Raw genomic sequence first — 13,022 nt, 5'->3', positions numbered from 1 at the left:
TTTTGCATTTTTTTGTTGTTGCATGCACAATTTGTTGATTGGATCTTTCTCTTTTTTATTGATATAAGCAATTAGAAACATAAAACTTTCCCTAAATACTGCATTGGCTACATCCCCCAATTTTGACATGTTGCTTCATTGTTGTCATCTTTAATGAAATTATTGATTGTTTCTATGATTTGTTCTTCGACCCACTTCTTCTTCTTCTTCTTCTTCTTCTTCTTCTTCTTCTTCTTCCTCTTCCTCTTCCTCTTCCTCTTCTTCTTCTTCTTCTTCTTCTTCTTCTTCTTCTTCTTCTTCTTCTTCTTCTTCTTCTTCTTCTTCTTCTTCTTCTTCTTCTTCTTTTTGTGAGGCAATTGGGGTTAAGTGACTTGCCCAGAGTCACACAGTTAGTAAGTGTCAAGTGTTTGGTCTGAGGCTGGATTTGAACTCAGGTCCTCCAGACTCCAAGGTCAATGCTGTATCTATGTGCCATCTAGCTGCCCCAACCCACTTATTCTTAAGAATTAGGTTTCTAATTAATTTTTAATCTATGCTTCAAAGGCCCTTTATTGAATGGGATTTTTATTGCATTTTGTTAAGAATTACTGTGTGTATTTCATCTTTGTTTCCCCTAAGGAAATTCAGGAAATATTTGTTGAATGAATGAGCAAGTAAGTGAATGAATGGACAAGCTAAATCTTTAAAGTTGATATTAAAGTGGATAACCAGGTCCTCCCATGTGCTTTCCACCGGGGCCACTACTGGCAAGAGAAGTAGGAACTGGAAGAGCCTTAAAACTAAACTAATGCAGCAACTCAATAAAATGAGCATTAATCAAATGACTACTATCTACAAGGTATTCTGCTAAGTGCTAAGGTGATAGAGAAGAAAAATGATTTCATATTGCCCTCAAAGAGATTATAGCCTAGACAGCTATATACAGGAACTTAAAACCTAATTCCTTTTAGTTTATATGCATTTGCAAAACCTTGGATACTGAGAATGTCATATAGTGGTGAGCCCCAAAGTTCCATTACATGGTAATTCCTCCTCTGCTAAATTGTGGCTCTAGTTTCAGGAATTTTAAAATGATATCTAATTCATGGGCATGTTAAAAGTGAGGCAGTAAGGTGGCACTATAGATAGTACACCTGACTTGGAGTCAGGAAGACCTGATATCAAACTCTATCTCAGATACTTACTAGTTGTATGACCTTGGGCCTCAGTTTACTCATCTGTAAAATGAGGGGCTTAGACTCAATAAGCCTTAAGTTCCCTCCCAGTTCTATATCTATGATTCTACTATCCTATATAATATAAATGGGAAGTAGTTTTATCTTTATTATTTTTACAGCATTAAATTATCTCGTTTTTGCCCACTCCAAGTACATTTGTTTCTTCCCAAATCATTCTCCCTCATTTGATCTCATAGTACTTTGTAGTATTCTTATGTACTTATCATATTTATCTATATACAATTATTATTACTACTATGTCGTAAACTGTTTGAAGGTGAGGATGATGTCATATTTATCTCTCCATGACTTCAAATACATGATGAACTCCAGTACACATGGTAAGTACTTCATAAATGTCAGATATCAGATGATGAATGGGATAGATTGAGTCCCAAAAGAGAAAATGAATTGTCCAAGGTCCCAAGAAATGGGCTCCCAGCTCCTGCATTCAGGCCTTTGCTGAGCCCATCAGACTTGTGAGAGTAGGATCTTTCTTGAATAGCTCCTCACCGAGAACCTGATCCTGTCCTGCTTTTTGATTTTAATCCAGCTGCTTTTGTCACACCATCTATCACAAAGCCTAAGGAAAACAAACATTTCAAAGCCATGGTTGCCTTAAATATGCTTTTGTGGGTGCAAGTTTGTTATTATAACTCAGTGAATTAGCTCTGCTCTGAATGGGTCAGTGAGCTGAGGGGTTCTTAAAAAAAACCTAGCAAATGAATCACTCTATATATCTGTAAAAAAAAGAAAAAAGAAAAAAAAAAAGAAAAGATTTATTTTATGGTGGTCTGGTAGCTAATGGCAATTCCTAAGCTCCCAAGAGGCAGGCAAACATCCCAGCTCATGCTACTGTTAATTCTGCTGTTACACTGAGCTATCTACAAGAAAGGTGCTAAAGACCAGTCAAGTCAGTAAGCATGCATTTGTACTTGATATGTCCAAAGCATTGTGAATAAAATGGAATGGATTATAGGAGGCTGATTCTGGACCCCATCAGGGATCTTTAATCCTGTGGGGAATTTGCTTTTTTGCAAATACTGTAGAACTCTTTAGAATGTTTATGTATCCTATTTATTCTTATTTGTGATGACAAGATCACACTCCTTCAGGGCACTCGTACTGGAGGACAGGTCTGATTCCTGCCTGGGAGGCTAAAAAACATAATAGCAGGTTGTTGTTCTTAGAGTTCATAGAATCTGACCAGTTGGAAAGTAACTTAAAATGCCAAAGTTGTAATGAACCCTAGAGAGCATTTTTAGCAATTATTTTTTTTTACTAGATGAGGAAACTGAGTCTCAGAGATGGGCTTTTTGTTTTTTTTTTTGGCACGTTTGTTTCCAGTGAAACCAGGCTCCATAAAGGGGAAAAAATACAGACCAGATAAAAGTGTCTTCGCAGACTCTGGGATGCAGAGAAAAATTAAAAAGGATCTGAGATTTTAGACAAACGAGGAAGATTTTGTTTTAGAATGTCCTGCAAATAACAATATGCAAAAAATGACATTATTATTATTGCTATCATCACTGTCAATATTGAGATCAATACAACATATTTCTATAGTGCTTTAACATTTATAAATCAATTTCCTCATTAAAATCTGTGAATTACTTAATGAAAGTACTGATTTATTTCCACCATCAGATGTGAAAACTGAGACTCTGGAAAAGTGACTTGCTCTAAGTCATATAATTAAGTTTAGAAATCAAGATTGATAGAGTGATTTCAACTTTCCAAAGTTCTCATTCATTATCTCCTTCAATCCTCACCATGTCCCTTTTGAAACAGGTATTTTCATCTCATTTGATAAATAAAAAGACTACAGACTAAAGGAAAAACAACTTGCTGAGTTACATCAGAAGAGACTCAATTCTGAGACTTCTGACCACCAATCCAGTCCTCTCTGTGCCCAACATGCTATATGAGAACAGTGGTAAATTCATAAAAACCCATGTTAAGTACCTGCATAGCTCATGAAGTTGTTGTATGGGGTGTTGAGGAAGGTCCGGAAGCCACATGTATCATTTCCTGGTGCTGGGTCCCCACACAACTTATGCTTGGGAGCTGGGTTGGTATCACTGCAGAGGTCTCCAGTCTCAAAGGAAGGCTCAATCTCCATGCATGGGTCACTGCAGGACTGGATTTCTGATATGCCTCGAAAGATATGGTAAAGCCCTAGACTATGCCCAATCTCATGGGTCATTGTGTGGGTGTGCCCAGGGATACCATAGAATGATGGATTCAGGACGATGCCACCTGCAAGGGGAAAACCAGGTAAATTGATAAGTGGAGTAATTTGTTTCTCAGTAAAACTATATATATGACTGAGAATTACAGAATCAATCAATCAATCAGTCAATAAGCATTTATTAAGCACTTATTTTGCCCCAGGCAATCTCATATTTTCAATTGGAAGTGACCTCAGGAATTTATCTTGTTCAACTCATTCTGAAGAAGAGTTCCCTCCAAGAAGTTAAAGTCAAAAGAGACATGTATGGGAGTAGGGAGGGGGGAACAAAAAAGAAAAAGAAAAAAAACAACCTTCTTGTTCTTCTGCCTGGTGACTCACCAATCCTAACCTATTCAGTTTATTGTCCGTGCTTTTTTTGTTGTTGTTGTTCATTATTTTGTTTTGGAGTTTTTTGGCAATTTCTCTAGATGGGAAGATATGTCTAGTCATGTGTTATGTACAACACCCAGCACATTACTGGTACCTGGAAATTTTGAAGAAACATTGAAAAGAAGAAAAAAAAACTATCCAGTAACTGCACCTCAGACATGGCACAAAGAATTCAGGTGGATTTCACCTTTCTATAATGTCCCTTCCGGCTGTTAATCTATGATTCTATAATCCTGTAGAAGGGCTGTACCTTCACTAGGTTCCAACAAAGTGCTCACAAAGTATTGTTTACAAGAACTACAGAATTATACATTATACATATCAGAAATGGAAAGAGACCCTGGAACATAAAATGCTAAAACATAAATGATTGACCATTAAAGGTGGAAAGGACCTTTCAGGGATCTTCTAGTCTAATTCCTTCATTTATAGATGAGCATACTGAGGACTAGAGTAGCTCAGACTCAATGGTAAAATTGTAGTACTCATTCATGGATGGTGAGCCTCAGGTTTGACTATGCAACCACTGAATTTAGCAAGTGAGTAATGTGATGTAATTCCATAGACTGTGTGCCCTTGGACCTAACCCAGGGGCTTTCAGGCATGATATTTAGCCCTTAACTATGTCTTCACAACTCAAATCCAAACATTTATCCTATTTTTAATGCAATTTCTTGCTTGTAACCACCTAACAGAAATCATATGATTATTTCAATATATGCAGAAAAAGCATTTGACAAAATACAACACCCATTCCTATTAAAAATACTAGAGAACATAGGAATAAATGGAATCTTCCTTAAAATGATAGATAGCATCTCTCAAAAACCATCAGCAAGCATTATTCATAATGGAGATAAGCTAGAAGCATTTCCAATAAGATCAGGGGTGAAACAAGGATGTCCATTATCACCACTGTTATCCAACAATTGTATTTTATACTGAATTGAATGAGGAGCTTCATGAAATGTATGTGCATATCTATTGAGGGGGGAAAGCCCATCTCCAGGAAAGGCAGAAAAATATAGCAGAAAGAGCAATGAACTTGGAGTCAGGAGAACTCAGATATTCACTAGCTCTATGATCAATGGTGGGAATTCACTAGATGAGACAAGCAGAGGAGGTACTGAAGGTAAGTGTTATGTAACTTTACACCTAGAGTACAGTGCTCTACTCCAGATGCCCCATTTTAAGAGGGACAATGACGAGATAGTATATATTCAGAGAAGGGAAACCAGCATGTTGAAATGACTTGAAGTCATGTTATATAGACATCTATTGAAGAGACATAAAACCCCTAAAATTCAGCCTGGAGAAGAGAAAACTTAAGGATGACATGATCACAACCTTCAAATTTCTGTAAGGCTGTCATGTGGATGTATTATAGTGGATAGGGCATTGCCCTTGGAGTCAGGAAGACCTGAATTCATGCCCATTTGGGGCACTTATTAACTGTGTGACCTTGGACAACTCACTTAATTTCTTTAGGCTTCAGCTTCATTATCTGTAAAATGGGGCACTTAATGGTACCCTCTAGCTCAAACTCTGTGATTCTGTAATCTTATAATGATTCTTGTGTGTGTGCGTGTGTGCATGTGTGTGTGTGTGTGTGTGTGTGTGAGAGAGAGAGAGAGAGAGAGAGAGAGAGAGAGAGAGAGAGAGATGGGCTGTCTTGTGAAGCCTATGGACTCCTTCTCAGAATAATGATTTAAAATTTATAAAATGAAATACATAGGATTACAAAGGAAATCCATTATAATACAGTAATATAAAAAAATAGAAACAAGTCCCTGGACCCTAGGTTAATGAATTCTGTCCTATGGTTTTTTCTGTTACCCTGTAAGACAAAACTAGCACTACAAGGTAGGAGGAGTTACAGGGAGACATATTTCAGTTCAACATAAGAAAACAATGATTTTTTAAAAAAATTATTTAGAAACATTCAACAATGGAATGAATAGTCTTCTTCATGAAACAGTAATTTCTCAGTCATGGATAATGTCCAATCAAAGTGTATGACCACTTGTCAAGAACGTGGTACAAGGCATCAGATGTTTTGTATATAAATTTGAGGTAGATGCTTGATTGGGTCCCTTTGAGCTATAAGATTCATTGACTGATATGCCTTCCACAGTGGTCCAGTATAGGAATATACTGCCCCTTGCTAAAAATGACAAAGAACATCTTGTTGGAGGGAACATACTTTTGAACTGACTGATTGGTGTTTACAGACAATTTTTGCACATGGATCTATACATCCTGTACCACTTAGCTCAAAATAAAAGCAGAGGCAAGTCTTCTGAAATGGAATATTTCTGTTTCTGTATATTTTATGACTCTTGGAGAAATGCCACCATCCATAGCATGGAGTGAGCCAAATTTTAAAACATGTACCCAAACTTTAAAACACAAATTCATGTCATGGAAGATTAATATTTAGGGCTGAGAAAACTTGTAAGTGGCCCATCAAAGTCAAGAAAAAAATGATGTCACCAAAGAATGATGACAGAATAAAATTTGACTACAATACCCTGTTAATTTGGGGAAAAAAGACTGGAGCAAGATTTTAGCCAAGGGAATTTTATCACTAGTGAAACTGCTGGTATGACAAGCTCACTAAGCTATGGCAAATCATAGATTCTATTAATTCTGTTCTGCTCAATGCTTTCTCCTATAAAGATAAAGGAGAATGCATAAGGACGGCTATGGGAGGAATAAAAGAAACTAAGACAGGAAATCTTTCCTAGGTATTTTGTCAGATATAATATGAAACTCTCCATCTCCTGCCTTTTTTTCCAGGACATCTTAGCTTAGCTCCAAGGCAAGGAGATGGAAACAAAGCAAATATAAACTGGAATTGACTAGGATTGATAGGGACTGGTCAGGCAAGGAATGAACGTTTTCTGTACTTAGGATAATGTCTCTCTCATGGTAATCAAAACCTACCTCAGCTACAGTTCTCACACAGGGGCTTTTACCTCATCAGATGGCAAGTATGTAGACAAGGACTACATGACATATTTCAATTAAAAAAAAATAATAAATATACATTGGATTTGTGATCATGAGAAAGCATGGAATGAAATGAAAAATGACTCCACAGACTAAGAAAAGAGATGAGTTATTTACACAAGAAATTTATTTTCCTTTTCAGCACCTATAGTCAACTTGAGATTGCCTGATGAAAACTGGATACTAAAAAATCTTGTCAACAAATCCAACAGTGAAAACAGATTAGAAAGCATCCCATTTACCTGTGGACCAAGCATATTCTAATGTCTTAAATGTGGCATTTTGTGTTTCATTTTTTGTTGTATTTTTAAAGCAAAGTTTAGTTGTTATTTTAAAAGCAAAAAGAGTTTTTAAAATGAAAATAATAGTCTTTATCATTTAGCATTTCATAAATATTTAAAACAAAAATAATTCATAAAATAAATTTAATAAAATAAAATTCCTTGGTTGCATGCCCTAATACATTGTTCCCATATGTATGTGGCTTAGCCCAAATTGGGAGAGAAAAGTTATGAGGGTAAGTATAATAGGTCTGTCTAATTATGATGACCCAGAAAAGGGGCATAATTCATAGAACTATCTCTCTTGATCTGTGAATAGATTTTTAGTCTTGGTCATTTTTTACGGGGGGGGTCACATTAAAGGCTACCTCCTCTATGAAGATTTCAGTGATTATCCCAGCTGGAAGTCATCTTTAGATGACTTTAGAGCTAGAAGAGATCTAATAGACCATCTAAACCAATCCTTTCATTTTATAGATGAAAAAAATAAGACTTGGGGAAAGGGTAGGTGACTCACACAAGGTGAGTCAGCTAACAAATAGCAAAACTCTCACTAGAAGCCAGGTTTCCTGACTCAGTGCACTGATTCCTCCTAATCTAAGACCACTCTCTAATTCTTTTGCATGCTTATTATAGACTAATTTGTTGTTTATCTGGGTACATGTCTAATTATTCCTACTAGGATAAGCTCCTTGAGCTCACAACCATGTCTTATTTATTTCTGCATCACTTATCTCATAGCAAAGTACATTGCGTATAGCAAGTACTTAATAAATGCTTTGGGGGAGGGGGGATGCCTATTTTCAAATAGTTTTTATTCTCCAGGACAGGACTTACATTTCTACTTGCTTGCAGTACTTATAAATTGCAATGTCATTCACTTCTCTTCCTCTGTACACATTTAAGCACTGAAAATGCCTAGATTTTCACAATAGCTTAAATGTTACTTTTTAACTGCCACTGCCTTAACTATAAATTTGAGTTCTTCAATTTTTGAAAATCTGTGTGGAGTGCTCTTTCTTCTGGTATGTTTAGTCATCTTCTTCAGTGGTGGGTCCAAATGAAGCACCTCTAAATGGGGCTGCTCTACTCCCTGGGAACCCCCAGGCATACCTCTTGTCATGCCCCTCTACTCTGGTATAGCTTAGTATTGATCTATTTGCAGACCTCCAAATCTTTCTGCTGATTCTTGAAATCTTCCTTCTCAGAAGTCAAGTTTTTATCCAGTCCATTGATTATTTCTTTACATTTCTCAAGAATCTTCTGTTTGCCTTCATCACCAATTTTGCCTTGAAGTTTCTCCTTCTGCACTGTAGCCTTCATGTTGAAAGCATAAGATTCAAGTGAGTCCTTAGAAGATACACCATCTCTCTGCTTCTCTTTTTTCAGTCTTGGATTTCTCGGTTTTCTGGACCTCAATGTCATCTTTGCTTAGATGACCTTTGTAATTCATGATTGTGATGTTATTTTCCTTGCTTATGCTCTTATCCATAAAAGAAACATTGAGGATACCATTTGCATCAATGTCAAATGTTAGTCTGAGGAACACTCCTGGGGCCATGGGGAATTTCTAGGAGCTCAAACTTGCAAGATAGGTTGTAATCCTTTGTCACTGTTCTCTCAGCTTCATAAACCTGAATATACCAGTCTAGTTGTCTTGAGTAGATGGCAAAGGACTGTGTCTGCTTGGTAGAGATAGTGGCATTGTGTTTGATCAGAACTCTCCTAACTCCACCTGCAGTTTCAACACCAAGGAAAAGAGTGATAGCCAACATCAGCAAGTCCTGAACATTCTCAGATTTCTCTCCATACAAAATGGAAGCCTGGTCAGCAGCACCATAGGCAATAGCCTTACCAGGATTGATACTCTTGTCGAGCTCCTTGACACTGAACGAGTTTCTAAATCTTGGGGATATTAGTGTAGCCACCCATCAAAATGATATCACGAATCTGAGACTTAGCTAGTTTGGCATGCCTTAGGGCCCTCTCCATAGGGGATAAGAAGACATGGAGGAGGTCAATATTCAGATCTTCAAAATGGACATGAGTGACAGAAGTATAGAAGTGAATAGTATCGTAGAGGGAGTCAATCTCGTTACTGGCCTGGGTACTGAAAGAGAGGGTACACTTTGCACATTTTACAAGTAATACACAGTGATTTCCAAGTGATACACAGAGGGTGAATAGCCGTCTTGTTCTCACTGATGTCCTTGTGATTTCATTTGAATTCAGTGAAGAAATGATTGACTATGTGGTTGTCAAATTCCTCCCCACCTGAATAGATATCCTCAGCTGTGGACTTGACCTCAAAGATGCCACCTTCAAAGGCAAGAACAGAGATATTGAAAGTGACCTCTCCAAAGTAATAGATTTCCCTATACACCTACCCTTTTTTGTCCCAGTTATAAACAGTAGCAGCAGCAGTTGGATCATTGAAAATTTGGAGAAGATTGAGACCAGTGGTGGTTCCAGCATTGTTGGTGGCCTGATATTGGGAATCATTGAAGTAGGCAGACACTATGGTGAAAGCATTTGTAACAGTCTTCCCAAGATAAGCTTCAGTAATTTATTTCATCTTGGTCAAGACCATAGAAGATACTTCCTCCAGATAAAAGCTTTTAGTCTCTTCTTTGTGCTTCACTTGGACCTTCGACCTGCCTGTATCACTCACAGCTGTGAAAAGCCAATGTTTCATGTCTGACTGTACAATTGTATCATCAAATCTGTGACCAATGAGATGTTTTGCATCAAAGACTGTGTTACCAAGGTTCACTGTAACTTGATTCTTTGAAACACCACTGATTAACATTCTGTGTCAGAGAAGGAGATGAAGATTAGGTGGTCCTGCTTCCTTGGTCATTAGCCATGATCTCCACTTTCCCTCATTGGAAGAATCTCATATAGGTGCCAACTGTGGGTGCCTTCAACATGGTTGCTAGGGCACTGGGGTCATTGATAACTGATAAGGAGTAAGAAAAGGTAGCTGATGAGATGAGTTAATACCTTAATAAATGCTTACTGAATTGACAAATACCTAAATTATACCAGGCTCTTCCGTATATCTCTTTAATTAAATTTCTTTTCCTTTTCCCTTTCCTCATCATTATTGTCCTGATGCATAGAGCAAGAGTGGTCCCATATATGGTCAGGTTTTTTTTCCTTTGCTCACTCATTTTTATTTTTATTTTGTTTTATTTTATTTTAGCAGTTTATTTTAGCAGTTTATTATTATAATAAGTTGTTTTTATTAAGTTTACAGTAAAATATTTTTTTAAAGAGAAAACATTCTGTGAAGAGACCTGAATATTCAGCTAACAAGTTTGGATTTTAACCTCTCCTTTAATGAGAGCTGATGAATGTTTCATTGGAGGAGTGAGGGGTGACCAGCTTTTTCCTCAATTCTCCCTGACTGGAAATTATCTTTCCCCCTTCAGGCTTCATATATTACTTTGTTTTATAATTATTTTACTAATTTACCATGTAATATTGCTAACTCTGTTTATCCATATCCATAGGACAGATAAGATATCTGTCCTATTAGGTTATAAGCTCCATGAGGCTGCATGTCATCTAAACTTTCTAAGTTTTACAAAACCTAGCACAGTACTTGTCACACAAAATGTGTTACATAAAAGCCTACTGCATCGTGTTATGGAAATGGGGTTTTAGAAGAATGATTTTGGTGGCTGTGAGTAGAAGTATTGGACAAAGGAGAGAACGTAAGCAAAAAGACCAGTGAGAAGATATTATTGTAAATTTCTGGGTGATAATTCCCTGGACTAGTGTGTTCCAAGGTCAGAAGCTGACTAAGTGCAAAAAGGCACTCCCACCTCACTAAACAAAACTCTATCCTGCTCCCCAACTCATGGTACTCAAATGCATGTGGGCTTATTCCACATTATCATAGGATTGCTAAATCACAGTGGTCCTACATCTCTTCCTTTTGGAAGAGCCATAGGGAATGGCATGGAGAGCATCTTAAGTGGAGAAGTGGGCAGGGAGATGAACTAGGTCCCGTCCATATTATGCTCAATTCTCTTATGCAGTAGCATCATAGATGAAAGACTAGTCTTAATCAACTAACAATCTTAGGAAAAAAATAGATATTGGCTCTACCAGGTCATTTTATCACAGGACTGAATGCTTCAAACTAGACCTCAAGTTTCTGGGATATTGCTAAAAAAATTATTGCAATTTCTGATTTTTGTTCACTGAATTGAATTAGAAAAGGTTAGAAAAGGAGGGGAAATAATCATGTAATGAAATTAAGGGATTACAAATGAATAACCTGAGTGGTTTAATGGTATCTAAAAATATTAAGAGAACTAGTACAAGAGAAATTATAGAGAACTTATGGAAAGACAAGAACAAAACTGACATAAGATGAGAAGTTCATAAGAGATTGAGACCTGTAACAATGGAGGGAATACCCAAGCCCATGAGATCAGAGCATTGGAGGTTGCTTAAATTCCTATTAAAAAAAAATAACATGCATTATATACTATGACTCATAATAATAGCTAAAATAAACGTAGAGCTTTAAGGCTTACAAAAGCCTTGCAAATTTACAAGTATTATATCATTTGATCCTTACAATACTGGGAGGAAGGTGCTAATATTGTCCTTTATTACAGATGGCAAAACTGAAGCAGACATAAGTTAAATGACTTGCCCAGAGTCACATAGCTAGGAAGTATCTGAATGATATTTCTAATACATCTCAATATGCTTCTCTTATTTTTCCTTTTCTTAATGGATTAGATTACTCAGTGATTACATGTCATAGATTGTAGAGTTCAAAGGAACTTGAAGGAAAATCTTCTCCAACATCCTCCCCATTCTCTCAAATATATAATTCTTATTGTGAACTAACAACACCCATTGTTGTAAGTTTGCTTCTATCAATGGAACATAGCCAAGTCAACTGGGTCACTCAGAAATTGAACCCATAACTGTAGGGGCCACTTGGAAGGTGGGCTCTGTGTTGGAAGCAACAACCACTAAATTGGAGCCCCACCTTGACCTTTTCATTTTGGGTGGGACAGAGTGAGTTGTAACAATGAGTAGGCATAGATGGGTCCTTGTCTTCATCACAGATCTCATGACGTTATCTTTTTTTTCCCTCAAACTCACTTTTCTTCCAAAAATCTTTATTATACTCCATGGCATCACCATCTTTTGAGTCCCCCAAGCTCACAATCTTAAAATCATCCTCACCTCTCCACTCTACCCCATTGTATATATGTCTTACTAAATTTTGTCACTTCTATCTCCACAATATTTTTCTTACCTCTCCCTACTCTCTACTCAGAAATGCATGATTTTGCCTCAAAGACCATTAACCCTGAACAGGAGTATGAGAATAGAGAAAGAGGAATGCTGTCCCAAGAACAAGGCCTTAATCCATTTAAACCAGACACTTCGCCTCATCTCTCTGGAGATTACTATGGCATATCATTCAAAGACTAGGATAGGACCAATGAGACATTGGAAATAAAGTGGCACCCAAGTGGTTCCAATGAGAAAATCTTCTGGTGTTTGAGACTCACCTAAATGCATCAGGGCCTCCTTGTCCCAAGGCCAAGTTGCAACTCCAGCCAGCTCCTCCTCTGAGGAGTTTGCAAAGAAGATGTTAAGGTGTGTGGATCCGTCCAATCTAAGAATGTTCTTCAATTCATTGACATCCAAGTAGGCTCTGCAATAGAAATATACTTTGCTATTATTTCTGTAAAGGGATTGGGATACAGAGAGAAACCCTGATCTAGCCTGGAAGAAAAGGTCACTCCAGGAAATACTAGCTTCCCAGAAAGGTACAAAATGTCTTTTCCTGAGCCAGCAGTTCTAAAGATGCTTTCAGTGGTCATTTGGCAATGAAATATATTTTGATTT

General features: G+C 37.2%; 1 protein-coding gene across 1 annotated transcript in view; it reads right to left on the bottom strand.

Annotated features, from left to right (window-relative positions):
- The window catches only part of LOC114046870 (pappalysin-1-like), a 280,259-nt gene that overhangs the window by 204,803 nt on the left and 62,434 nt on the right, over positions 1-13,022 (bottom strand). The window contains exons 3-4 of the mRNA XM_027867446.1: positions 12,683-12,828; positions 3,183-3,476 (exon numbers count right to left, since the gene is read on the bottom strand). Of these exons, the coding sequence (XP_027723247.1) occupies positions 3,183-3,476; positions 12,683-12,828 (440 nt within the window). The remainder of the gene's footprint in view (positions 1-3,182; positions 3,477-12,682; positions 12,829-13,022) is intronic.

This window comes from Vombatus ursinus, unplaced genomic scaffold (genome assembly GCF_900497805.2).
Source record: "Vombatus ursinus unplaced genomic scaffold, bare-nosed wombat genome assembly UNPS02014786.1, whole genome shotgun sequence".
NCBI classification, from domain to species: Eukaryota; Metazoa; Chordata; class Mammalia; order Diprotodontia; family Vombatidae; genus Vombatus; species Vombatus ursinus.
The sequence above is the reverse complement of the archived record's forward strand: the minus strand, read 5'-3'. Positions and strand labels throughout refer to the sequence as shown.